The sequence below is a fragment of the Sciurus vulgaris genome, assembly GCF_902686455.1.
Source record: "Sciurus vulgaris genome assembly, chromosome: 17".
In the NCBI taxonomy this organism is placed as follows: domain Eukaryota; kingdom Metazoa; phylum Chordata; class Mammalia; order Rodentia; family Sciuridae; genus Sciurus; species Sciurus vulgaris.
The window spans coordinates 53,105,464-53,133,067 of record NC_136478.1 but is presented as its reverse complement, the minus strand read 5'-3'; the positions used below and the strand labels follow the sequence as shown (position 1 = coordinate 53,133,067).

Below are 27,604 nucleotides of genomic sequence, written 5' to 3'. Positions count from 1 at the left end.
CTACAAGAGGGATAGTTGAAACACGCAAATGTGTATTTTAAATGTCTCAGATCCAGTCATGCGGCCAAGGTAGAGACGCCAAGTTAAACTTCCAACAACAGGAGAGCCTGTTTGCCTGCATTCCTCAGCAACCCAGGATGCTAGCAGGCTTTACCTTTGCCTTACAAATGGGTGGGAAGAACCACAGTGAACCAGTGCCATCAACCACAGCTCCAGGTCCAAGGTTTGGGACCCAGTGTTAACTCAGGTTGACACCTACCCCTCCAGGTGAGCAAAGTTCCTCAGGCTTCTGAGTCTGAACCCAGTGTAAATGGCAAATCTCTCACCCTGCCCCCTGTCCGGAAGAGCCAAGTCCATACAGCCGGGCTTAGAAATCCCACCATTTTATTGACCAGAGCTGGCTGGCAGAGGGCCACCTGTGAGCCAAAGGGAGGGCTCACTCTCTCTCCCCCTGGCCCTCTGCCTGGTGGTGGCTGCGTTGATGAACAAGCAGGAGGCGTCTCTGGCCAAAGGCCTGGCCACAGTTGGAGCATCGGTGTTGGCCAGTGGCCTGGCTGCCGGGTGCGGTGGGGGGGTCGTGACATAGGCGGTGGGCAGCCAGTTTGGAGGGAAATGAGAAGGCCTTGGGGCAGTGTGGGCAAGGATAGGGGCGGGCATCATTGGCATGGTGCGTGTGGCGGTGGGCTGCCAGTTTGGAGGGGTAGCAGAAGGACTTGGAGCAATCAGGGCATGGGTAGGGACGGGTGGGAGCGTGGGTCCAGAGGTGGGCTGCCAGTTTGGAGCAGTGGCCAAAGGCCTTTGGGCAGTGTGGGCAGGGGTGCGGGCGGGCACCACTGTGTGTGAGGCGGTGGGCTGCCAGCTTGGAGGGGTAGGAAAAGGCTTTGGGGCAGTCGGGGCACGGGTGGGGTCGGGTGCCGCCGTGTGCTAACCGGTGAGTGGCAAGCTTGGACGGGTAGGAGAAGGCCTTGTCACAGTCAGGGCAGCGGTGCAGGCGCTGGGGTGGGGGCCGCCGGCGGGGCCGAGAAGGCATGCCCCCAGACTTGGAGGGCCCTGGAGCCGACTGGCTGGGCTTCTGCAGCGGGGCCTGGTGGGGAGCTGGGGGACAGGAGGATTGGTGGGCTCCAGGAACCAGCCCAACACCCTGGGCTTAAGCTAGGCTCCGCCACCACCTTGACGTTGCAGCCCACCACCCAAAGTGTACCTTAGCATTTTAAATGTCACACTGATTTTCCAAATGGCAATGTTTCTGCTTCCCTCATCCCCCATGCATCATCCTGAGGGGTTCCAAAGGGTTACCTTCCTAGGTCCTCAAAGTTACTGAGGCATCTATTTCCAGTATCTTTCCAGTGATCACCCTTAAGTCCCACATCCCCCTTATGGCTCCTATAATTTCCTGAGTCCTAGCAAATGATCACTGGAGATTTCCCAAAACCAGATGGGAGGATTCTCCAGAACAGATGCAGTTTGGGGGATCCTAAATGTCATGATCCTGGGACTTTAAACTTTCAGCCTATGATTTCCCAAAACATGTGATCTTGTAGCACCCATTCCTGGGAATGACCCCTACTCACAGGCAGGGCGGCTCTCAACTGCTTTGGTCACCGGATCCTTGCCAGTAGGACTAGGATCTGTGCCCTCAGCCTCTGACTTCGCACCTCCATCCAGCATCTTGCTGACACAGGAACCTAGGGACAGGGCGCGGCGGCGGGACGATGCGGGTTGTTACCGGGTTGATAGGGATAGGGTTGGTTGAAGGGCCTAAAATTAGGTCAGTCTGTTTAGTCTGGGATCCTTAGGTGAGGGCAGGTGTGGCGGGAAGACGGGGGCCTAAAAGCAGAATGGGCGAGGCTATGCAAATCTAACCTAAAGACCTTTTGCAGTTTAAACCCAGGGTTGACGCCTTGGGCGGAGTAGGAGGGGCCTGTGTTCAGAGTGGGCGGAACCTTCCCCTCCAAACCCTACGGCCGTCAGCGCTAACACGGGAATGGGCGGGGCTATGCAAAAAGACCAAAGTCAATTGCTCTGAAACTCTGGCCAGAGGCGGGCCTCTGAGTGGGAGTGCAGCTCTGTCCCAGGGGAGGGGCCTATGAGCTCAGTGGGCAGAAGTTTACGTCCAAGAAGTGGCTTTACCAGGCTTTGGGCTTAGTCTCAGTCCATTGACGCCGCGTCAGCCTCGTCTTTCTTGCTGGTAAATTTCATCCCCGGTGTGGATTGCGGCCGTGGAAGACAGAAGGGAGACCTGGAGGAAGATACGAAAGGAACCTGGCCTGTGTAGCAATCAAGAGCTCTTCAGTGGAATTTCCCTTGGGGTTGCAAGCATCTGGACAAAATGCACCCCTCAGAATAGTAGCATTCGTGCACCAAATGCCAGGTCCCCCCGGAACCGAGGTGTCCGAACCCAAATCGACCCTCCTCCGAGAGATTCTGGCTTTTAGCCCCAACTCTATTTTCCGTGGACTAGGCGTCCGAGCCAGGACCCCTACCCTGCTCACCTGCGGGACCGCCCCTCCCCGGGGGCGGGGCTCCGAGCCCCTCCCTCCTCGGCCGCTCCGGCTGCCCCAGCCGCTGTCGCGCTGCCTTCGGACCCACGGAGCTGCACCACCGCGCGAAGGGGAGGGCAGAGGAGGAGGGAGCTCCGCGAGCCGCAGGGCCCAGCCTCATTTCCATTCCCTCCGCCCACGCCCGCGTGGACGCCTGCGCAGTTGCGGCCGGCAGAGGCTGCGGCGGGGGAAGACCGAATGGAAGGAGGGGCTGGGTGAGCCTGGCAGGCAAGTTCACCATCAAGCGCAAAGCTGCCCGCCCAAGGACCGCGGTAAAGTGCAGAGCGGATACGGGGCCTACGGTGGCTGGCTGGAGTCAAGCACGTGCGGTTCACACGGACTAACTACGCTTGGAGATCAGTGAGAAAGCTCCCGGCATCTGCACTTCTCCTTTAGTGCCCTTCTTCTTTCCACCGGCGTGCCTGAGTTCCATCTGCGGAGGCAGTTTCAAAAGCTCGTTTTCCTTAAAGGCCTTTGCAAAAGAATTTGACCATTTCTTGGAGAGAGAGCGGGGGAGGACTCGCTCAGAGCGAGTTGGTGTCCAATAAAAGGCACGGCATTTGTATAGCGTCCCGTCAACCCTCACCACTGGGTGGCTCGAGGTTCTCAGCGCCCCCCGCGCCCCGCATTCCACGCGTCCTTCCTCCCCCGGGCCTGAGTGGTCCCGAGGTGCCCAGGTCCATTCTCCTGATGCCAGACCCAGGGGTGGCGTTCTTCCCAGGCAGTGACGTGCATATTCCTGCCCCACGCTGGAAGGACCGTGAAGTGTCCTTTAAAGTCCTCTGCATGGCTGACTCTCCAGCCTGACAACAAGGTCTGGCGAGCCCTGGGAGCTGTGGGAGTGATTTGGCAGGTTATTTGGGTTCTGAAGCCAGATTGCCTGGGTAACTGGTCTGAACTCTTGGCTCTGCCACTTTCTAGTCTTGGGCAAGTCACTTCATCTTTCAGGGTTTCAATTTCCTCATATATAAAACGGAGGAGGGTTCTTGGGATTAAATAAGATAATCAATGGAAAGTGTTGAGAATAGAAAGTGTCTAGAGTGCTCAATAAATGCTATCAATATTTTTGTTTTTATTGTTATTAAACAGGCCTGATGGGGTCAGAGTTGTACCAAGAATAGCAAGTGACCAGACTTGAAGATGGAAAGGACCTTGCTGCATTCAGAGGATCTCTCCTGTCATATCTTGTCATGTCCCAGATTCTTGCTTTCCTTTCAGTTCTTGTGTATGCCTCTGTCAGTCCTACCTCAGTGTCTCTGCACTAGCTGTTCCTTCTTTCCCGAGGGCTCTTCCTCCATCTCTTTGATGGCCTGTTCCACCCCCAGTTCAGATGTTATAAAGGCAGAAGGCTTCTCTGCCCACCCTTCCCTCCATTCCTCTGCTGTGTCCTCTCCCTTATCACTGTCTGTCTGTCTTCTAGAATGTGTGCTTTGTTAAAATGGACGCCTTATCAATCTTGTTCATTTCTGTGTCCCCAGAATCCAGAACAGGGCCTAGCGCTTAGTAGATGATCACTAAATCTGTGTCAAATAAATGCTTGAAAGAATTTTAACAATCAGAATCCCTCTGTGATGGAAAGATAGAATTATGGGGAGAATGGAGAACTTGAGGTCAAGGAACTTGGGCAGGGGTCTAAGCTGAGTGAGAAACCAGGGGAGGGTTTTAAACTTAAAAAGTTGGGCTGGGATTATAGCTCAGTGGAAGAGGGCTTTGCTAGCGTGCATGAGGCCCTGGGCTCAATCTCCAGCACTGCAAAGGAAAAGAATTAGTGAGTCGGAGAAACACAGGAGATATCATGAACTAGTTTTGGTTTTCACATACTTTATTTATTTATTTTTTTTGTAGTTGTAGATGGACAGCATTTATTTTTGTATGCAGTGCTGAGGATCAAACCCAGTGCCTCACATGTGCTAGGCATGTGCTCTGCCACTGAGCCGCAGCTCCAGCTCCTCATACACTTTTTTAACCATTTTTTTTTTGTTATGGAAAAGCCAGGTGTGGTTTTTCTATAATCCCAGCTACTAGGGAAACTGAGGCAGGAGGATTGCAAGTTCAAGGTTAGCTTGGGCAATTTTGCAAGACCCTGTCTCAAAATAATTTTTTTTTTGAGGTATTGGGAATCAGACCCAGAGCTTTGAGCAAGCTAGGTAAGCACTGTACCACAAAGCTACCCTTTGTTTTTTGTTTTGAGATAGGGTCTTGCTAGGTTGCCAAGGCCAGTCTCAAACTTGCAATCCTGCTCAGTCCCCTTGGTAGCTAGGGTTACAGGTGTCTACCACTCTGCCCGGCTTAAAAAAAATAGTTGTATTTTTTTAAAGGGCTGAGGTGAAACTCAGTGGCATAGTGCTTGCAGAGCATGTGTGGGGCCCTGGATTTCATCCCCACTACTAAATAAATAAATAAATAAGTAAATAAAATAAAAAAATTCAAACTTACACAGAGGACAAGGAGAGAAGAGAACCGCTCACTGCTGTATGCCTATCACCTAGGTTTGATTTGGCCAAGTTTGTTTCACCATTACTCCAGTACCCCTTTTTGAGCCCCCTGAATTAGTCTGAAGCAAATTTCAGATATTTTATCCAGAAACTTTTCAATCTGTCTCTAAAAGATAAAGACAATCTGTAAAAACAAACAAACAAAAATAACCATGATATCATTATCATGCCTTTAAAAATTTATAGTGGTTTCTTTTTTTTTTTTTTTTTTTTTGGTACTGAGGATTTAATATGGGGGTGCTTCACCACTGAGTCACATTCCCAGCCCTATTTTTAATGTTTTCTTTTGAGACAGGGTTTTGCTAAGTTGCTTAGGGACTTGCTGAGTTGCTGAGGTTGGCCTTGATCTTGTGATCCTCCTGTCTCAGCCTCCCAAGCTGCTGGGTTTACAAGCATTACAATCAGCTTAGCCATTTTTTAATGTTATCTAATACACCATCAGGGTTCAGTGTTTCCTGTGGCCCCATCAACATATTTTCCCCACTCTTTCTTTTTCTTTTTTTAAATTTTGTTTTATAATTTTTTGTAGATGGACACAATACCTTTACTTGTCATTTATTTATTTTTTTGTGGTGCTGAGGATCAAACTCAGTGCCGCACATGTGTGAGACAAGCGCTCTCCCACTGAGCCACAACCCCAGCCCCTTTCCCCACTCTTTCTAAGCACAATGTTTAATTTTATTTCAAACATACAGAAAAGTTGAGAGAAAACAATTATTTTCTTCCCCAATAATAGAATTGGCTAGCATTTGTGTGTGGGCCTGTCATACATAAGGCCCTGGGTTTGAGACCCAGCACTTAAAAAAAAAAAAAGTGACAACAATCACCCACTTGTGACCAATGTTTAAATTATCACACCACTCCTCCCAGATGATTCTGAAGCTCACCACCAGACACCATGTCCCATAAATATCTTTTTATCACACTTAGTTTGAATCAGAATTAAATAAGGTCCACACATTGCATTGTTTGCTGTGACTCTTAAGTCACATTGACATTTTATATGCTCACCCTGATTGCTGCATGGAAAATTAATTGTAAAGAGGTAAGTGGAAGCCAGAAAACCTTAGTGAGGCCCTATTACATAGTAATCACAGTATTAACTGCTAGCATTTATTGAGCACGTATTAACTTGTCATGTACTGGAAATTGTCTTTATATGCATTAATTTATTTAATCTCCACAGCCATTTATTAAGAGGAGGTACTACTATTATTCTTGCACAGAAGAGGGAAATAAGGCGTGGAGCACAAGGTCACACGCCCAAGGTCACATAGCCAGGTCTCTGCAGGAAGTAATAGAACCAGGATTTGAATCCCTGCAACCTGGTCCTGGAATCCAAATGATTCACATGGATGCTTTGCTGCTTCTTGATGGGGTGAGAGGGCATGATGATGGAAAGGGGGCCTGAATGGAGAGGTTTCCTCAGCAGGACCTGGAGATGAATTGGGTAGAGGTGGCCAGGGAAGGAAGTGCAGGACAATGATGGAGTAATGCTGGCCAGCTCCCACCCAGGGCCTGTTCTGTGCCCGGTTCTCTTCCAAACGCTACAGGTAGGAACTAACTGGATCTTCACAAAGAAGCAGGGAAATATTTTCAACTTCATTTTACAGGTGAGAATACTGAAACCCAGGGAAAGAACAATTTTCAGTCCAGGGTCTCAGATCTGAGAAGGATGAAGCCATGGTTTCTAACTTTTAGGACATCTCACAGCTGAGCCTACAGAAACCCCAAAGGGCCTTCAAGGATCAGGTAAGTGACCTAGGAATCCTGCCAGAACAATAGGAATGAGCCCTAGTGGTGAGCAGGTCTTATCTGGGGGGTGTCAGTAAAGGGTGCCTGAAGGTTCTTTTTTCCCTGGCTTCTCCCTCCCCTGGGCTCCTCTAATTGCTGCACTTCCTGATGTCCCCACCTCTGTGTCTTGCCATCCTGACTGGGGACTCATCTCTGGGTCCCAGTTTTGTCCAGCTTGGCAAGCCTGGAATTCATGCCTGGAATAAATGAACAAAGTTCTCTTGACTCTGAGCGTTTCTCTCTGCCTGTTTCTCCAGGTGTCTTCTCGTCTTCTCTCTCCATATGATTTCCTATGCTGATCTCCAACACCTCTTCCTACCTCCCACAATCTTCTGGAATTTGTCACTGTACCTTTGTGACTCTATTTCTTTGTAGGACATCTATTTCAACCCTCCCTGTATCTCTGAATGGCTCTTTTGTCTCCCTCTGTGGTATCTGAGTAGCTCCCTTGCCCTTGAGTGACTCTCTGAGTCTTACCTCTGCCAAACGCCCCCAGAAATACTTTGGGAGTTTGGCAAAATTGGGTTTTACTGACTTGCTGTAGCTTAGGAGGGAGAACCACAAAGGAAGTCCTGGCCAGCTCCTCTGGCTAGCACTAGCAGAGGACCTGGGAAAAGGTGACATTTGTGTAAAATTTGAATGAGGCAGAGTTTAGGCTTAAGGCAAAGCAGATTAAAGTGGGGCCTCCTCTGAGGATGCCCTCCAGAGCTGGTTTCTTGGAAACTCCAGAGTTAAGACTACGGTGGACTTCAGTGCATTGTCACATGCCTGTAATCCCAGCAGTTTTGGAAGGCTAAGGCAGGAGGATAGTAAGCTTGAGACCAACCTGGGCAACTTAGTAAGATCCTGTCTCAAAATAAAAGTTAAAAGTGCTGGCGTTGTAGCTCAGTGGTAAAGTGCCCCTGTGTGGGAAGCCATGCGTGTTTAGCAAATCAGGCTTGGCTGAGCCATGGAAACTGACAGTCATGAGAGACTGTTTCAAATAGCCTGTGGGTAGGTGGCCCTGTATAGAGTTGGCTCACTGTCTGAGGAAATGCTCATTCACTAAGCAAATGGCTTCCCTAACTCCACCTCATCCTGTTCCTCAAGGGAAGAAGCCCCTCCATCGGGCCCCTTTACCTGTGGGATGATAAAGAAAGGTGAAGGTGGGCTCCTCCAGGTTGTTGGAGGCCAGATCTGGCATGGCCCAGTCAGCCACTCCTCCTTCCATTTGAAAAGATTATTGGCTCTTGTGTTTATTTGATTAAATAAGTTTTTTGGTGATTAATTGAGAGCTGGTATCTTCCTCCAACAGAAACTCTTCCCTTCATCCACGTGGGACGTGGATGAGGAGAACCCCCACACCTCTGGTTTTAATTTCAGTATCAAAAAAAAAAAAAAGAGAATAAAGGTGGACCTTTGTTGCCTGAAACCCACCTCAGAAGCTCTATGCACTTGGGCTAGCAGTCAGGCTGCTTCTCTGACAGGTTTTTGGATCTTCCAGACAAGAATGGAGTGATTTGGGGTTTTTATTTGTTTTTTATTTATCTACTTATTTATTTTTAAAAATTTTTCTTAGTTCTGGATGGACCTTTAATTAATTAATTAATTTATATGCAGTGCTGAGGATCGAACCCAGTGTCTCACATGTGCTGGGCCAATGCTCGGCCACTGATCCACAACCCCAGTCCCCATATCCGTTTGTTTTTGTATTGAGGATGGAACCCAGGTCCTCCTGTGTGCTAGGCAAGTGCTCTACCGCTGAGCTACTCCACAAGCCCAGGGGTGTCTTATTCACACTATTGGTATGATTCTGAAGAACAAACCTTCTGACAGTCCATGACAGCAATTTAGACAACAGTTTCTTGGCTCTGGGATTTTGATGTGAATGAACAAAAGCTGTTTGTAGAGGTTCACAACCCATCAGAAGACAAGACAGTCCTCGGCCTGAGCTTGCAAGATATAATGCAAAATTATATCTTGCAAACTTTTACATATTTTTATACATACTAATGCATGTATGCATGTGCAAATGCATATATAATATAAAACATTTCTTGGGAAGAAAGAAAGCATTTCTGATAAACTGCTTTAGGAAATTTTTGGATGAACCTTAGGGGAGTTAAGTGTTGTTCTGGTAACTAGGGACCCACCCAACAGTCCCTCAAAACTGTAGTGACCTCGAACCATGTATCTTTTTCTTTCTCATATTGACTCTTCGACCACTGGGCTTTTCCTATAAAATGGCTTGTGGCTATTCGTGGTTAGGGGTCTCTTAGGTAGCTACCTTTCTATCTCTCTTTCTATGCCAGTATCCCTGTGTCTCTGCGCGTCTCCGGAGTGTCTCTGTTCTGTTTCTCTGGGTCTGAGTGTCCCCGCGTGGCTCGTTGTCTTCCTTGGCCTCTGACACCTCCCCGTGGCCTCCAGCTTTGCAGCTGCATGCAGCGCCCGCGGCCCCTTTAAGACAGGCCCCGCCCCGCCCCGCCTCGCCCCGCCCCGCCCCGCTCTCAGGGTCAGCCCTGGAGCGTCCGGCTTTGGCGGGTGCTCAGCCTGGGCTCAGGGTGGACCCCGGCCTGGGGCGCGATGGCAGCGGCGGCCCTAAGGGTTGCTGGGCGGCAGCTGAGCCAGCGCAGCGGGTCTGGAGCCCCCGTCCTCCTGCGGCAGGTGCGAGGTGGCTGGGCCGGGAAGCGGGTGTACTGGACCGTGGGCAGCGGGAGGGGAGAAACTTCTGGATCTTTTAGGGGGAAGAGACCTGGGGGTCCCATGCCCGGATATTGCACAAAGGCGGTGGTGCTTGAGGCTGGAGTGCCATGTCCAGCGGAGCGATCTGGGGGACCTTGGGTTTGGGCCGAACTCCGGGGTCCGTTACAAGAGAGAGTGCTGGGGACCCTGATTTGGGGTGTTAGTTGGAATTCCTGGCTCTCTCTCCCTCTGGATAGCCCGTATTTTCCCTTGAATGCCTATTCCTTGCTTTACCCTAAAGCCTTCCCTCTCGAGGTTCTCATTCTCCTTTGACTTTTTGTCTTTCTAAATAAACCCCTGTCTCCTTTTGAAAGAAGGAAAAAGAAACTTAGGATTATTGAGGTCTGGCAGAGGAAGGATGGGGGTCCCGGATACCCCGTTTCCTGACTGCAGGAGAAAGAGGGACCAGGGTTTCTGCTTCTGAATCTTAGGCAGAGGACGGAGTGTGGTCTGGACTCCAGGCACCCAGGGATGGGAGTCGCAGTTCAGTGCTCTCACCTGTGCTGCCTTTGCCCCACCAGATGTTTGAACCCAAGAGTTGCACCTATACGTACCTACTGGGTGACAGAGAGTCCCGGGAGGCTATTCTGATTGACCCAGTTCTAGAGACAGCACCTCGGGATGCCCAGTTGGTCAAGGAGCTGGGACTTTGGCTGCTGTATGCTGGTTAGTCTGGAGACCAAACTCTTGGAGGGAGGGAGGGAGGGAGGGAGGCTGAGGCCTTGACCCCTGGGTCTGAGGGGGGAGGGCTGGGCCTGGACCCCTGGGTCTGAGGGAGGAGGGCTGGGCCTGGACCCCTGGATCTGATGGAGAAGGTGGGCTGGACCCTGGGTCTGAGGGAGGAGGACTGGGCCTGGGCCTTGGATCTGAGGGAGGAGGGCTAGTCCTGGATCCCTGGGTCTGAGGGAGGAGGGCTGGGGGCTGGGAACACTTGGTCGGCTCTGTGCCTTCTTAGGCTTGTCCTCCTCTCTTCCAGTGAATACCCACTGCCATGCAGACCACATCACAGGCTCAGGGGTGCTCCGGTCTCTACTTCCTGGCTGCCAGTCTGTCATCTCCCGCCTTAGTGGGGCCCAAGCTGATCTGCACATTGAGGATGGTGATTCCATCCGCTTTGGACGCTTTGTAAGTTGGGTTCTGGGTCCCTGAGAAGAGGGTGGTGGCCTGGACTCCTTGAGCTTAAGGGAAGAGGGTACTGGAGCCCTGGGCTACTGAGTCTTCATGAGGAAGGACCTCAGGACCTGGATTCCTGGCCCCTGAACTCACATCTTTGGGAGGAGGCCACCATAAACACAGGTAGGGCATTGGGGCAGCAGGTTCTAGGTGGGTGTGTCTCCAGCCAAGTTCCTTAAGTCAACAACATTTATGGAGTTTTCTATGACTTTGGGGCAGCTCCTTTGGCCTGGAATTTCCATAAAAATTGATTGCTAGTTCGAATTCTGAGGCCAGGACTGAGAAGGAGACCCAGCTCTGCCTTCTGAGCCACTGTTGGAGGAAGTAGCTTCCCTTGCACAGGGCCAGGACTGGGGTGAGGCATCTAGGGAGCAGTATTTAAGGTGGTACTCACTTGCAGAGTGCTGTAAATGCAGGGCTGGTGCCTAAGAGTGGGTGCCTCCTTAAATATGGCACCCCAGTAGCCTTGCCCTAGCCCCAGCCCTGCTGTTGCCTCACCTAGGAATGGTCTGGAGGTCCCCACCTTCTTCTCTTTCTTGCCACAGTTGTAATCAGCAGGTTTCCGGCCAGAATTGCAATCCAGGGCAATATGGAAGAGTGGAGGGGGTTGCTCAGGGGAGGGGAAACAGCTGACAGGGCTTTTTTCCCTAATCAGAGTTGCTAAAGATGTAGAGAATTTGGCTGACTTTGGGGACACAATGCCAGGTGACAGGGTGAAGTCTCAGCCTCTAGGTTAAAAGGTTTTGCTCAATGGAAACAGTTTATTTATCAAGAGTGTTCAGTGGAAATGAGGACTGTGGGGGTCAGATTGTTTCGCTGCAGTAGTCACAGACCTTTTTTTTGGTACTGGGCATTGAACCAGGGGCGCTTAGCCACTGAGCCATATCCCCAGTCCTTTTTTATATATATTGTTTTAGAGACAGGGTCTTGCTAAGTTGCTTAGGGCCTCAGCTTCCCAAGCTGCTGGGATTACAGGTGGGCACCTCTGTGCCCAGACACAGACTCTTTATTTCAAGCTTGTTTTGGGAAGTAGGTAAAAAAGACTTTGTACGCTTCTGTGTGTGGTGTGTTAACACCCAGGTGCTAATGAGCATTTCTTGGATTTGAGCAGAGCTTCAGAAGGATTAGGAACGTTTAGAGTTTGTGTCAAGGTGAGTCTTGCTTCCTGTGAGCAAGTGTGGAAGGGTTTAGCTATGGTACATTTGATTTCAGTGTTTATTTTATCTTTAGTGACCTTATTGGTATAATCCATGTACCATATAAGTCATCCTTTTAAAGTATGCAGTTCAGTGACTTTTACTGTATTCAGAGATGTATATCCATCACTGCAATTTTAAATTATTTTCATTTCTCCAAAAAAGAAATCTCATACCCCTGAGCCATCAGCCCTGTCTTCCCCTTCTCTTCCTCAGCCTTCGGCAACTTTTTTTTTTTTAATATCAGGGATCGAACCCAGGGGTGCTTTACCATTGAGCCACATCCCCCCTCCCTTTAAAATTTTTTTTTGAGACAGGGTCGTATTAAGTTGCTTTTAAGGACTTGCTAAGTTGCTGAGGCTGGCTTTGAACTTGCATCCTCCTGCCTCAGCTTCCTGAGTTGCTGGGATTATAGGCGTGCGCCAATATGCCTGGCTTTTTTTTTTTTTTTTTTTTTTTGTACTGGGGATTTATCCCAGAGATACTTTACCACTGAGCCATGTCCCCAGCCATTTTTAATTTTAACTTTTGAGACAGGGTCTTGCAAAGTTGCTGAGGCTGGCCTCGAACTTGAGATCCTTCTGTCTTAGCCTCCTGAGTTGCTGGGATTACAGGTTTGCACCACCTCAATTTGTAATATGCTTTCTGTCTCTATGGATTTTCCCAGTCTGGATATTTCATAGAAGTGGAATCATACAATGTGATCATTTTTTACTGACTTCTTTCCCCGAACAGCACAGTCTTTGCAGCAATCTTTCCTATTGTAGCATATATCAGTACTTCATTTCTCTGTATTGTTGAACAACATCCCATTACATGGATGGTTACGCCCTGTCTTATTTATGCATTAATCAGTTGCTAGACATTTGAGCTCTTTCCACTTTTTGGCTATTATGAATACTGCTGCTGGGAACATTCATGTGCACATTTCTCTGTCAACATATGTTTTTATTTCTCTTGGGTGGAACTGCTGAGTCACATGATAATTTTATGTTTAACAATTGGAGGAGCTTCCAGACTTTCCCAAGGCAGTCCCACTATTTTACAGACCCACCAGCAGCACCTGAGCGTTCCAGTTCCCCCTTCGGCCTTGCCGGCCCTGGTAGAATCTGACTTTATGGTTGTTCAGTGTTGGTTTGCCTTTGGTCTGGGCTCTTTGTCAGTCTTTGAAGGTGGGCCCATTTTTTAACCCTCTTATTTTTCCTGCTCCTAATTTTAAAGAAGTCAAGTCTCTAACATCCACACAGTAAGGTGGGACGTGCACAGACTGCACAGTGCAGCTGGTATACGTGTACGTATGTTTACCCCGCGTACTCGCCACCCACATGGAGGTACAGAACAGGCCGTCACCCCCAGGCTTCCTTGTCCCTCTTCCTGGCCGGTGACACATCTGTCAAGGAATCATTCTTCTGACTCATGTCTCCACAGATAGTTCCACTGTCTGGACTTTATGTGGAAGAATTACAAGCCAGTCCACAGGTGGTACAAACCTGTGATCCCAGATGCTCAGAGGCCAGGGCAGGAGGAGCACAATCTCAAAGCCAGCCTGGGCCACTTAGACCTTGTGTCAAAATAAAAGTAAAACGGGCTGTGGCTCAGGGATAAAGTGCCATTGGGTCCAATCCCCAGTACAAAAATAAAAAAGGAGGAGAAGGAGGAGAAAGATCAATTATTAGTTACGCGTGTGTGTGTGCGCCCGTGTCTGTCCCTTTATGCTCTGTAGACTCTGCCGTCTGTTGTTGCAGTTCTTTTCTTCTCATTGCTCTATTGCAGGGTTGGCAAACTTTTCTTGAAGGGACCAGATAGTAACTATTTTCAATTTTAGGTTGTAGGGTTGCCACTACTGGGCTCTCATTTTATGGTGTGAAAGCAGCAATAGATGGTGCATAAGTTAATAAGCATGGCTGTGTTCTAATGTAATATTGGTTTGGGCCTCTAAAATTTGAATTTCAGATAGCTTTCATGTGTCAAAAAATAATTATTATGTTTTTCAACCATGAAAAAAATACAAAAACCATTCTGCGCTTGCAGGCCTTCCAGAAACACCTGGAAGGCCCAGTTTGGTCCACCCCACCACAGTTTGCTGATCCCTGATATAGAGTATATCACGGTGTAAATTACACCACAGTCTGTTTATGCATTCTCCCTTTTTTTTAAAAATATTTTCTTAGTTGTTGTTGTACCTTTATTTTTTATTTTATTTATTTATTTACATGTGGTGCTGAGAATCGAACCCAGTGCCTCACACGTGCTGGCAAGTGCTCTGCCACTGAGCTACGGTCCCAGGCCCTACGTTCTCCTTTTAATGATTGTTCTCAGTTCTGGGTTACTATGAAAAATACTGCTATGAAGTTTTCATGTTTTGTGAGGGGTTTTTGGCAATACTAGGGATTGAACACAGGGATACTTTATCATTAAGTTATATCCTAGCCCTTTTTTATTTTTTATTATGAGGCAGGGTCTGGCTAAGTTTATTGCTGAGGTTGGCTTTGAACTTACGATCCTCCTACCTCAGCCTCCTGAGTTGCTGGGTTTACAGGCATGGGCTAGTGTGCTGTATAAGAATATATGAATATTCTTGTGCAAATCTCATGGTGAACATTGCCCTAAATTCCAAGGAGTTGAATTTGCTGTGTCATAGAGATAAAATGTTTGACTTTAGTAGAAATTGCCAGACAGTTGGATTTTTGTTTTGTTTTGTATTTGACAGGGTCTTGCTATGTTTGCCTTGGCTGGTCTTGAACTCCTGGACTGAAGAGATCCTTCTGCCTCAGCCTTCCCAGTAGCTGGGACTGTAGGCATGCTCTGTGTGTGTCTGTGTTGCTGGGGATCAAACCCAAGTCCTCAGGCCTGCTAGGCAAGCGCTTGACCACTAAGCTATATCCACAGCTCATCTTTTAAGTGGCAGTTCTTTTATGATTTTAACCCATATTCTGATCCACTGCTCAATAAGCAAAACGCAAATTACAACAATAAAAAACATACCACAGCATTGTGCCAAACAGTTTTTTGAACTAGTACAATTTACTCTGAAGATGGACCAAATGTGAATGGTTTCATTGTAGAATGATTTTTCTTTTCTAATAAGCAGTGACAATTAAACATTGTGCTCCCTCCAGCAGGTGGCAGATTGAGAAAGTTATCCTTGCCTGTTAAATCTGTTGATTTATAGAAGAGTGCTGCTCAAAATATGATTCTTCAGGCCCTGATATAGAGATTCTTTAATTGTTTGGGGGTGGACACAGGGAATCGGTAGTTTTCAGAAGCTCCATCAGTCATTCCTATGTGACCCACGTGGAGGAATTTTGAAAGAATGACAAGCTGACCGGAGTAATTCCTCTTATTTGAAATTAGATATTTGAATCATGAAGCAAGTCTTTTTTCCTGCTGACGTTTTATAAGGAAAAATTTCAAGCATACAGAAAATTTGGAAAAACTACATTCACACTGTATACCACTGTCCCTTCTCTTTTCTTTTGTGGTGCTGGGCATGGAAGTCAGGGTCTCTCACGTGCTAGACAAGGGCCCTACCACTGAGCTATCCCCCGCAGCCCATCTTTATTTTTGATGCATCACCAAGTTGGACATGTTAGCACACCATCCCTAAACAGAACAAATAATTTTTCCTTTCACAAGATAAAGGAATTGGATTTAGTTGATGGAGATACAGAGTATTTAGTGACGATGAAAATGAGGCTTTGGGTTTTGGAGCTTAGCTGTCCTAGGAACAGTGGATCTTTCTACCAAGGTACTTTTGAATCCTGGAAGAAGAAACTTGGGGACCAAATGAAAAGCAGGCGGAGAGTTTGCTGGCCGCCAGGGGGCAGTGTAGGCTGCAGGAACTGCCAGGCTGTGAGTGGAGTCTGCACTGCTTGGTCCTGTTTGTATTGTTTGCCTGATTGCGGGAATTTTCAGAAGATTTAGCAGCTACAAGAAAGGGTGTGGTGTGTCCTTCATTTGATGATGCATCATGGAGGGGAAGGATGAGATTGTTGAAAGAATGAGGGGTTAGGTACTGCCAGGCAGCTGGGACCAGCTGGAATATTCCGCAACCAGGAAGATCACTCAAGTTTCAGGAGCAGCTGAGGCTGCCTTCAGTCAAGAGCTTAGTTGAGCCCACTTGCAACTTTTTATTTCGAGTACTTCCAAAATCGACAAGCAACTGAGATAATAGTTCCTTCCCCACCCCCCGGAGTTGGGGGATGAAACCCTCACACTTGCTAGTCAAGTAAGCACTCAAGCTATGTCCCCAGCCCCGATAGAACAATTTTAACACCCTCACACAGTTCCCATACGTTCCCCAGTTACTGGTATCGCAGTTGCTTTATTTCTCTCTTTCTATATGCTTCCCACTTCCCCTACCCCCAACACTCAAAAGTAAATTGCAGGAGCTCAGGGTGTAGCACAGTGGTGGAGCGCTTGCCTGCTATGTCCAAGGCCCTGGGTTCCATCCCCAGCATGGGGGGGGAACTGAATTGTAGACATATTACCCCTCAAATCTTCTAACAGTGTTCAGACTCTCAAACTTTTTAAAAATATATATATATATTCTTCATCTGTTGATGGACCTTTATTCATTTATTTGTGTGTGGTGCTGAGAATCGAACCCAGTGCCTCACACATGCTAGGCAAGTGCTCTATCACTGGGCCACAATCCCAGCCCTCAAACTTTTTGATCTCTGGACTCTTCTAAGAACTAAAGAAGACCCTAAAATGTTTTTTTTTTTTTTTTCTTTTTTTAATTTGGTACCAAGGATTGATTCCAGGGGTGCTTTACTGCTGAGCCACATCACCGACCCTCTTTATTTTTTATTTTGAGACAGGGTCTTGCTAAGTTTCTGAGGGTCTGGCTAAGTTGCCTAGGCTGGCCTTGAACTTGCAATCCTCCTGCTTTACCTCCTGAGTTGCTGAGATTACAGATGTGTGCCATCATGCCCTGCTGTTTAGTTTATGTGGTTCTCTTAGTATTTCCTTTATTAGAAATGCAAATTGCAACTTCTTCATGTTTTGGTGCTGGGGATAGAACTCAGGACCTGGTGCATGCTAGGCAAGTGCTCTACTGCTTAACTACATCCCCAGACCTGAGACTTTTTAAAATGTTTTTTATTTAATTAATTAATTATTTATTTATTTATTTAATTTATTTATCTATTTTTGCGGTGCTGGGGATTAAACTCTGGGCCTTATGCTTGCAAGGCAAGCACTGTACCAACTGAGCTATATCTCCAACCCAAGACTTTTTTTTAAAAACACAGGAATATACAAGCACACATTCCATTTGACATCAGAGCAATGGCATCATTAAAGATCATGAAACTTCAGGAAAGTTCACTAATATTTGTAGGGCAATGCAAGGGGAAAAAAAGCAGAAGACTTTTTTTTCTCTGAATCCTGGGGATTGAACCCAGGGGCATTTTATCACTGAGCCACATCTCCAGTCCTTTTTATTCTTTATTTTGAGACAGGGCCTTGAGCAGTTGCTGAACTTGAACTTGCAGTCCTCCTGCCGCAGCCTCCTGAGTTGCTGGGGTCACAGATGTGTGCCACCACTCCCAACAGTAAAAGACTTTTTTGAAATGTTATGAAAACCATTTTGACCTTGTGGAACCTCAGGTTTCTTTCAATTACTCTTTGAGAACCACTCTTTTACAAAGCCTTTGTCAAAGTACCACAGTGTACCGTGATTCATCTCATCAGTAAATATTGAGCCCATGTTCAAATTTCTTGGGTTGCTCCAAGAATAATTTTTTGCACCTGGTTTTAGGAACCTTGACCCAGTAGAGGTTCCTACACAGCATTAGTTTATTATGGCTGCTGAGTCTCGATCTAGAACAGTTTTGTATGCTTTGTGCCTCATGACATTGACTTTTTTTTTTTTTTTAGTACAGGGATTGAACCCAGGGGCACTTAACCACTAAGGCACATCCCCAGCCCTTTTTTATATTTTATTTAGATACAGTCTTGTGGAGTTGCTTAGGGCCTCACAAAATTGCTGAGGCTGGCTTTGAACTCACAATCCTGCCTCAGCCTCCTGAGCCACTGGGATTTCAGGCATGCGCCACTGCACGCGGCTGTGACATTGACTCTTTAAACTTCCTAACCTGTTGTCTTGTAGCATGTTCCACATTCTAGATATGTCTGATGTTTCCTTGAGGCCTAAAACTTGTTTCTTTGTCTTCTAAAACTTCCCTTTCCTACAGATTGAAGTTGATCGTGGATATTTTTGTGTTGGTTAATAGTAATTATTTAACCATTAGTGACAAAAAATTGAGTATTTGCTTCTCATCAGCTCTGTTAGTGAATTTTCACAGCATTTACCTCCAGGTATTTTCAGAGTCAAATATTGTGCCCTCTACCCATTTTGGGGAGGAGGAAGTTTGAAGGTTAAGCACATGCGCGGTCCTCCTAGCTTGGATGTGGGGCAACTAGGACTTGAACTTGGGCAGATTGACTTCAAGGGCCTTGCTGTTGACCACCAAGGTTTTCAGCTCCCAGATGCCCGAGGGACAGTTTAAACAGACGGTCCTGCTGTGGGTTGATGGCTGGGTTTCTTTGCTCAGAGGGGCCCCCTTGCCTGCCCCAACCCAAGCCCCATCTTCCCTCCTCAGAGTCCCAGGAAGGCAGGGCTCCACCTGGCTCTCTTACTCACCACCCTCCCTTGATCCTTTCCTTACGAATAATACAGAAAAGTTTTGGCAACTCTAAATTTGGTCTGATATACAAAGGTCACAGACTTAAATGCCCACAGAGGCTGCATGGGCAGTGTTCTGCGACTTCCTGCTGTGTGATTCGGGGCAAGCGTTTTACCCCTCTGGGCTTCACTTTTCCCCATCATGGCCCAACATGGGTACCCATGGAGAGTAGGCAGAGCAGAGCCTGGCTTGTAGTTGGTTCCAGGCAAAAACATTTGCTCTTGACACCGTTGTGGTTTATTCCCACAGAGAAATATGTTTTCCCTGCATGTTTTGTTCTTGTTGTGACATGTTATGCAAATTGTCTTTTACTGACACCTTTGACTTCCCTTCTCACCCTGTGTTTTGGGTGAACCAAGCACACAGTGGGTATAAATAGCAATTGACATTTGGCACCAGGGAGCAGGGAGTGGTGTGGCCTCTGGCAAATTTTCGGGTGCATTCCCTACTTATGGGGACATGAACTGCAAAGTTCATGTTGGTTTTCTACATGTGGGAATAAACCCAAGCTTTTCTTCTGTTTGATTGTAAGAATCAAGTTGGGAATAGATCAATATCTCCTACTTCTGAAGGGTGGACAACAAATGCGGTCTCCTCATAACCACCGACCTGTCCAAACACAATTCTGTGGGCCGCATCCAGCCCTCGGGCCTCTTGTCATGTCCTTTCTGACAGACCGACCTCATCGAGCTTTCTTAACAGTGACGTGAGATCGGAATTATTTTCCCCATTGCGCAGATAAGGAAGCACAGAGAAGAAGGGGATTTGTCTAAAAATCACACAGTAAGGAAGCAGGGCCAAGCCAGGATTCGAACCCCGGAGACTTTGATTCTACTAGGTCAGTTGTATTCCAAATTTTAAAACATTTTTATTTATTATTTATATTTTTATTATGTAGCGCTTGTGTACTGAGAAATTTTCCAGCACTTTACATACAAAGTAGCTTAACCCTTATAACAGTCCTACAAGCTGGCTACAGTTATTATTCCCATTTTATAAATAAGCCGACAGGCCCAGAGAGGTAGAATAACTTGTCCAAGGTCACACAGCTAGTAAAAGAATTAAGATTAGAACCCTCACTGTCTGGCTCCAGAGAGTGCTTTTTTAAAATTTTTAGTAACTATTTGATTCTATTTATATAACATTCTAGAACATGCAAACTAATCTGTAATAACAGAAAGGTCAGGAGTTGACTTTGGACAGGGGTGGAGGAAGGATTGGAAGCATGGATTGGAAAGGGACATAAGGAAACAGGGTTGTTGGAAATGTTTGTCATCTGATTGTAGTGATGGTTTCATGGGAATAGCTTTTTAAAAATGTGAAATAAGGAAAGAATTATAAAGAAATCACCAGGTCTGTAAGTGAACCCACCACATATTTACAGAACAATAACTCTAAAACTAATTAAAACATTTCAGTGCATAGGGAAAGAAGAAAAACTTCCCAGTTTCTTTTATGCAACCAGCATAATTTTGATACCAAGAACCACTTGTGCAGTTATTAACTCTGGGAGTCAGCCACCCTGCATATGACCTGGTTTCAAGATTATTTGTGTGTGTGTGTGTTTTGTTTTCAGAAGTTTAATTGCAATTTGTCTTCATATGATTTCTTTGGGCATGTTAGTCAGCTTTCCATCACTGTGACAAACATAAGGAGGAAAAGTTCCATCACTGAGATAAACATAACGAGGAAAAGTTTATTTTGACCCACAGTTTTATAAGCTCCAATCCATGATCTGTTGTCCCTGTTACTTTGGTCCCGTGGTGAGGCAGCACATCATGGTGGCTATATCCCTTTCAAGGCCACGCCCCCAATGACCTAACTTCCTCCCACTAGGCCCCACCCTACTAAAGGTTTCTCCACTTTCCAGCAGCACCTGAGCTGGAGACTTTGGGGGATATTCCAGATCCGAACTATAGCATTGGGCTTATCCTGCTTGGAAAATTAGCAACCCAGTAAAATAGCAAGAAGGAAGAGGAGGCATGTTGACCTCTACGGCTGCTGCCAATGAGAAGGTTTTCATATTCAGGACAAAGCTCATGGTCTCCTGACACCCTCCTAGCATGTCCCTGCCACCCTGGCCCCTGTCTTTTTCCATGCCCGTGGCCTCTGCTTCAGTGTGTATCTTTATCATTGTCTGCTCCTCTACGTGCCCCTCTTTCTGCCCCCCCAATCTTTGTGGTGCTGGGATGGAACCGGGGCCTCACCCCTACTTGGCAAGTGCTCTGCCACTCTGCTGCCTCCCCAGCCTCTCTAGAAACCTCCAGCAGTCCCGGATTGCTTTTCACCCTTGTCCCTGTGCCCTCTTCAAGAGGTAAGTATTCTCCACCTTGATTCAGAGCTGAGCTGCAGCTTCATGAAGCAGTGCTCGCTCTTGTGCAGCAGGCCCCGTGAGGTCTCTCGTTCTGTCCCCTGCTCTCCACTCCAGCCCTTGCTGCCCCCGCCACTCCTCGGACGTGATGCCACTCTTTGTGTCTAGCTCATCCTTGTATCTGTGGACTGCGTCCCTCCGCGTTGTCCCGTGTAGTCACTTTGCTACACGAGGAGGTGAATACACCCCGACATGTCCATCACTCCGGTTAGCAGGCTTGCTTCTGCTTTCGGCTTTTAGGAACAGCGCTGTGTGCCAGGAGGTCAGCCCAGGGCATGGGTAGGTTTTTTGTTTCCCTTCATAACGTACCAGACTTTCCATTTCTCCACATCAGCCCTTTCTGGCAGCCTTTCTGGTGTTGTGTGGTGACGTCCTGTGGTGATGTCACTTTATTTCCCTGATGACAGGTGAAGTGGAGTACCTTTTCATGTGTTCCTACGCTTTGGATATCCAGGTTTGCCATTTTTTTTTTTCACTTCTTTACTATGTTTTTCTGTTAGGTAGCCTACCTTGTTGATTTGGAGGTTATCTTTACGTATAGATCCAAGAGCTTTGTTGGATGTTTGTTTATGTATAGCTCCTCCCCCACCCGCCGTCTTCATGGTGCATTTAAAAAAAGAGATGTTTTTAATTTTAGTGTAGTTCAACATATCCATTCTGGATCTGGAGTGAAGACTTTGTGGGCCGAAGGATTCTTTGCCCCTTCCAAGATGACAAAGTCATTCAATGTTTTTCTCTAAAGTCTGCTGTTTGAGCTTTCATCTTTAGATCTGTAGTCCATTTAGAATTTATTTTTGTGTGTGGTGTGAGGTAGGGGTCCATGTAAACTTTTCTTCCTAAAGAGACATTAATTGATCCAGAACTGTATTGAAAAGACCATTTTCCCACCACGGTACTGCAGTGAACCAGTGCTTGACGTTAAGAAAACGTGTGATCGATCTGGCCACTCGCTGGCTCACCCGCTCCCATGGCTTCACCCGCACCGCTGGATCCAAGCCTGCCGTCTCTACCATCCACTCTTGCTCGTTTCACTGCAGCCTCCTGTCGTTTCTCCCACTTACCAAGCACTGAACATGAAACAAGCGAAAAATGACCACAGTGTCTTCAATAAGCAGGAGTTAATTTTCTCCTTCAATAGGACATCTGGAAGGTAGAAGAAGGCAGCCACCGCCTTTGTTTCAGCAGCACTAGGTTGGTGGGGTTCTCAGGGCTGTCCCTTTCGGTTGCAAGGTGGCTGCTGCAGCAGCAGCCTTCACACCTTGAATTTAGAGCCAGAGACGGGAGGAAAAAACAATGCCTGTTCCTTTTATCAGGGAAAGAAAAGCTTTCCTAGAAATCTCAGGAGTCTTAACTGAGATCTTGTGGACCAGAGAACAGTCAGGGGCTACCCAAGCTGCCAAAGAGACTGGAAAAGTGTTTTCCAGGGACGTTGATATCCAGAACCCATTTGGAGTAAGGAAAGGCGGGATGACTTGGTGGGAGCCACAGAGTCTGCATGTGGGGTCCTTGGATGTCAGCAGATGACTGACCTGGACAAGGATGAGGTTTGGTGAGGGGGAGCTCTGTTGAGAGGGAGGAGGGGTTGGTGTGTGGGGACTAATTTTATAAATGAGGACTAATTTAATAATGATGCTGGGTCATTAGAGTAATGTTTTTTTCTGATGAACCTTGCCTCCCTGGAGCTCAGTGTGCAGATTTAGACCACAGGACTCCCAACATGGGCATTTTGGTGCATATGCGTCAGTGGTTCCCAATGGCAGTGTCAGAAGTAGCTTGAGAGGTCATAAAGTGTGCGTATTTGAGATGTTGATAAATACTGCTAATTTCCCTCCAAAATAATTACGCTGACTTGTACTCATACCCCAGGAAATCAAAAGGCTTGTCCCAAACACCTTAGGCGACTCTGATAGTTGTCAGTCTGGTAGGTGAAAGTAAGTGTTTTTAAAATTTAAATCCTTTCCTCCCTCCCTCCCTTTTAAGGGAGGTTGAACACCTTTTCAGGTGATTTTTGACTATTTATTTTCCCTTCCATGAACTGCCTGTTCTTTTCTTTTTCCTCTTTTGGGAATTCTTTCTTAATTTCTTTCTTTCTTTCTTTTTTTTTTTTTTGTTATTGTTTGTTCATTTGTATTTTTGGTAATGAGGATTGAACCCAGGTGTGCTTTATCACTGAACCACATCCCCAGCCCTTTTTTTATTTTTTTATTTTGAGACAGAATCTTGCTGAGTTGCTTAGGGCCTCACTAAATTGCTGAGGCTGGCTTTGAACTTGTAGTCCTCCTGCCTCAGCCTCCTAAGCCACTGGGGTTACAGGTGTGCACCACCATGCCCAGCTCTTTTGGGAATTCTTGTTGGTGCTTAGGATTTGTTTATGTATTGTGGCTTTTTTCACCTTAAAGTACTTCGTTTTACATATTGCCAATATTGTCTCTGAGGGTTTTTTTGGTTTTTTTTTTTTTTTTTTTTTGGCGGTGCTGGGGATCGAACCCAGGGCTTTGTGCTTGACAGGCAAGCACTCTACCAAGTGAGCTATCTCCCCAGCCCTTTTTTTAACTCTGATTTTTGTTTTTTAAATCATCAAGTTGCCTGGGCATGGTGGCACATGCCTGTAATCCTAGCAACTTGGGAAACTGAGGAAGGAGGATTGCAAATTCAAGGCCAACCTGGGCAACCTAGCAAGACCCTATCTTAAGGGGGAAAAAAATTAATAAGGGGTAGGTGTGTAGCTTGGTCATAGAGTGTTCCTGGGCCCAATTCCCAGGATTGAAAAAAAAGAGAAAAGAAAAAAAACAGTTGAACTATGTGGTCACATTTTTGTTTTCCTATGGCCTCTAAAATTTTAGTTATACTTAAGAACCTTTCCCACATCAGGATTTTATCTATATATGTGTTTGTGTGTGTGTGTGTGTGTGTGTGTGTGTGTGTGTTTCCTTTAAGCATAAAATTGCACATTCACAGTTTAAAGAAAGAAGAATACAGAAAGAGACTAGAAGAAAATAAAGGGCTGGGTCTGGGGCTCAGTGGTAGAACACTTGCACTGGGTTCGATCCTCACCACCAAGTAAATATAAATAAACAAAATAAAGGTATTGTGTCTCTCTACAACTAAAAAGTATTTTTAAAAAAGAATAAGATATATATTTAAAGACTAAATTTTTGCAAATATCACACTGTCCAAGTTGCTTTGTAACCTGTTTCTTTGCACTTACTGGATAGCAAATGTCTTTTTTGTGTCCCTAAGTATTTGTGAAGCATCATTAAGTTTCGTTTTAGCAGTTGCACTTTTAATGGCTGTTTAGTATTTCATTTTTATGGTAGTGTGCTTATCTTTTTCTTACTGTCTTGTCAGCTGTTCATATATTGAACATATTGACCACTGTGGTGAATACATTAAAAATGTGCTTTCCTTTTAAGTTTTTTCGTTTTGTTTTACTTTGCTTTGTGGTGTTATTTTCATTCAGAAACTTCAAATTGATTTTAAGAAAACTCATAATCTCTTCATTCATCTAGATGTGACTCTGGTGGGGCCCCAGGTGGGGCTTCTGGAGCCAATTACCTCAAAGCTTGTTGGTGACTGTCTCTGTACACCCGTCCCTGCTAGGCCTTGGAGACCCGGGCCAGCCCTGGCCACACCCCAGGCTGTGTCACCTTTGTCCTGAACGACCACAGCATGGCCTTTACTGGAGATGCCCTGCTGATCCGTGGATGTGGACGGACAGACTTCCAGCAAGGTGATCGGCTCCTTATTCAGGCCAAGATTCAAATATGGTTATATGTGCCCCAGGGTTTTAAGCATCAGCTCCAAGAATGAATGGGTGGACCTTAGGTTTTCAGGGGGCCAGTTTTACATTCAGAATAGCTGCCAGAATATGGGAAGAGTTCCACTTAGGGCATTAGCTGTTGAAGGCCCATTAAATCCAGGGGTGCATTAGTTACCTATTGCTGTATAACAAATTATTGCAAAATGTAGGGACTTAAACAACGATTAGCCAGGCAGTGATGCATCTCTATTATCTTAGCAACTCTGGAGGCCAAGACAGGAGGATTGCAAGTTCAAGGCCAGCCTTAGCAATTTAGTGAGACCCTATCTCAAATTCATTTTTAAAAAATTTAAATTTAAAAAAGAGCTAGAGGACCAAGTTGTGGTTCATTGGTAGAGTGCTTGCCTAGCATGCGTGAGGCACTGGGTTCAATCCTCAGCACCACATGAAAATAATGTGTTCACCTTTAACTAAAAATATTTTAAAAACAAACAAACAAAACAAACCCAAAGAGCTGGAGATGTAGCTCAGTGGCAGAGTTACCAAAAAAAAAAAAAAAAAAAAAAAAAGATTGGACATTCACTCACACAATTTCTGAGAGTCAGGAATTCAGGAGCAGCTTGGGACGTGGCCTATACTCAGCAAAAGGCTGGATTGGGGCTGGGGGACCCGCATCTGGGGCGGCTCCCTCTCGTGGCTGCAGTTCCCGTGCTTGTTGGCAGAGGCCTCACTTCCTCACCAGGTGGACTGTTCCATAGGGCTGCATGAGTGTCTTTATGGCATGGCAGCTGGATACTCCCAGAAAAAAATAACCAAGAAGCCCTCATTTTTTTTGACCTCACCTCAGAAGTTACACTCTATCACTTTTGCAATTTCCTATTTATTAGGAGCAAAGTATATAATCCAGACAGCTAGATCAAGGTGAGGGAAACGAAGTGTCACGTTTCAACAAGAAGAGCCAAGAATTTATGAAGGTGTTCTAAAACCACATCAAGGAACTTAGCTGCTGGTGGGTGTGGGGGGCTGAGTTCTGCTCAGGACATCAGCTGCTCAGAGCACTTAAGGCTGGGGATTTAACCACGGGGAGGCTGTGATCCCTGGTTCAGCCGTGAGATGGGGTTTGACCACGAGGAGGCTGTGGTCCCTGGTTCAGCCGTGAGAAGCAGTTACACTCGGGGTGCAGCTGCAGAGGGCGGTTTGACTGGGGTTTCCCTGTGGGAACAGGGTTGAGTTCTGGCCCTCAGGATTCGGCCGCCCTTCAGGTATGTGCATGAATGTGGTTTGACACTAGGTTTGGAGGAGGAAGCCAGGTCCCTGCCCGCCTCCCTCTCTCTACTCCCTCTCTACTTCACCTCAGTCTCTCGTCTTCTCTGACTCCTAATGTGCTATTCATCCATTCCCAACACACCATGAAATGGGAAGGTTTGGGTTGAAATGAAAGGCAGAAGAACATTCCAGAGAGGTTTGTTTGCCTCTGTCCCAGTAGAGGACTCGGCTTCTTGTTGGAACCGTGGTTCCACTCTCCTCCTTGGCCTCTCTTCGTTGGTGTCTTACCTTCTGGTTCACCTTCTTTACCCAGAGCCCTTCCTCGGGCTCCCCAGAGTGGGGATACACCTCCTGGGGGCTGCAGAGTCTCTTCCCAACCTTACAATCCCACATGAAGGTGAATTTCTCACCATTCCATAATTCTTCATGTATGTCCTTCCCTCTACCTTGACAGAGGCCTGCTGGCAGCAGATGAGGGAGGGGGCTTAGCTACCCTGATTAGCCTCCATCCTTTTCCTGAGGGAAGGCATTTTAGGGCTTCTTCTGTCCTGTTCACCCACTGACCTCTGACCTTTCCTTCCCCAGGCTGTGCTAAGACCTTGTATCACTCAGTCCACAAAAAGATCTTCACTCTTCCAGGCAACTGTCTGGTCTACCCTGCTCATGATTACCATGGTGAGGACTCGCTGGAGGGTGGGGGCTTACATGACTTTTGAGGGGATAGCCAACTCCCGCATTCTTTGTGTGGTGCAGAGACCACAAATCCCAGAAATTCCTCTGGCCAAAAAAGATTAAGTGCTTGGGTGTGCTGTGTGTGGATACAGAAACTAGACTAGACAACTTCTAGAATTCTTCAGGGCGTAGGTTTTCCTGGGACTTTCTTATAGAGTTCAGGGGACAGTGGAAAATTACATTTCCCATAATGCCCAATGGGGAGACAATCTCAGGAATATTTTGGGAAGACCCCCCCTGGCCCCCGTTAATGCTAGGCTAGAGAGGCACCCAAAAACCTCCTGGAATTGTAGTTCTGAGCAGCCCAAGGTGCAGAAGCAGTTGACTTTCCTCTACCTTCCCCCTACCTCGGTCACTAGGACACACAGTGTCCACTGTGGAAGAGGAGCGGACTCTGAACCCTCGGCTCACTCTCAGCTGTGAAGAGTTTGTTAAGGTCATGGACAATCTGAACTTGCCTAAACCACAGCAGATAGGTGAGCACCTGATATCTTGGACTCCTGGGTCTGAGGGAGGAGGATGTGGGGCCTGTACTCCTGGGTCTGAGGGAGGATGCTTAGGGACAGAACTCTAGTTCCCTAAAGAAGGGCTCAGCATATCTGGGTCCTTGGTGGGGCATGGGCTTCTGCCTAGCCCCTTGGTTTCATCCACAGTTTCTTCTTTTCAGACATTGCCGTTCCAGCTAACATGCGCTGTGGGGTCCAGACCCCACCTTCCTGACCTGTCTCTTGTCAGGTGCTCATGTCCGTTAAGAATGCACTCAGTTGGGCGAGGGGAGAGGGGTCACTACCAGGCCTCCATCCCCCCACCCCATCAGCCCCTCAAACTTCTTAAATAAAAAGACTTTTTTCTTTTTGTCATGAA

The 27,604-nt window shown here is 46.9% G+C and overlaps 2 protein-coding genes across 9 annotated transcripts; one reads left to right on the top strand and one right to left on the bottom strand.

Moving 5' to 3' along the window:
* The first annotated feature begins 248 nt into the window (after positions 1-248).
* Positions 249-27,604, top strand: ETHE1 (ETHE1 persulfide dioxygenase). 7 transcript variants are annotated; one of them, XM_079117124.1, is made up of 8 exons: positions 249-267; positions 6,649-6,787; positions 10,072-10,216; positions 10,527-10,675; positions 24,583-24,712; positions 26,594-26,683; positions 27,100-27,216; positions 27,408-27,604. In XM_079117124.1, the coding sequence occupies exons 3-8, from the start codon at positions 10,072-10,074 to the stop codon at positions 27,458-27,460; spliced, it is 684 nt and encodes a 227-aa protein (XP_078973250.1). In that variant the 5' UTR covers positions 249-267; positions 6,649-6,787; the 3' UTR covers positions 27,461-27,604. The 7 variants fall into 7 exon arrangements, with proteins under 7 accessions (XP_078973250.1, XP_078973249.1, XP_078973248.1 ...); XM_079117123.1 differs by lacking the exon at positions 249-267 and adding an exon at positions 2,768-2,900; XM_079117122.1 differs by lacking the exon at positions 249-267 and adding an exon at positions 3,224-3,354.
* ZNF575 (zinc finger protein 575) lies at positions 368-3,265 on the bottom strand. Of its 2 annotated transcripts, none has more exons than XM_079117129.1 (4): positions 3,127-3,265; positions 2,131-2,239; positions 1,572-1,685; positions 368-1,095 (listed from the first exon to the last, which is right to left on the bottom strand). In XM_079117129.1, exons 3-4 carry the CDS (start codon positions 1,666-1,668, stop codon positions 437-439), a joined length of 756 nt encoding a protein of 251 aa, XP_078973255.1. In that variant the 5' UTR covers positions 1,669-1,685; positions 2,131-2,239; positions 3,127-3,265; the 3' UTR covers positions 368-436. The 2 variants fall into 2 exon arrangements, with proteins under 2 accessions (XP_078973255.1, XP_078973254.1); XM_079117128.1 differs by lacking the exon at positions 3,127-3,265 and adding an exon at positions 2,493-2,627.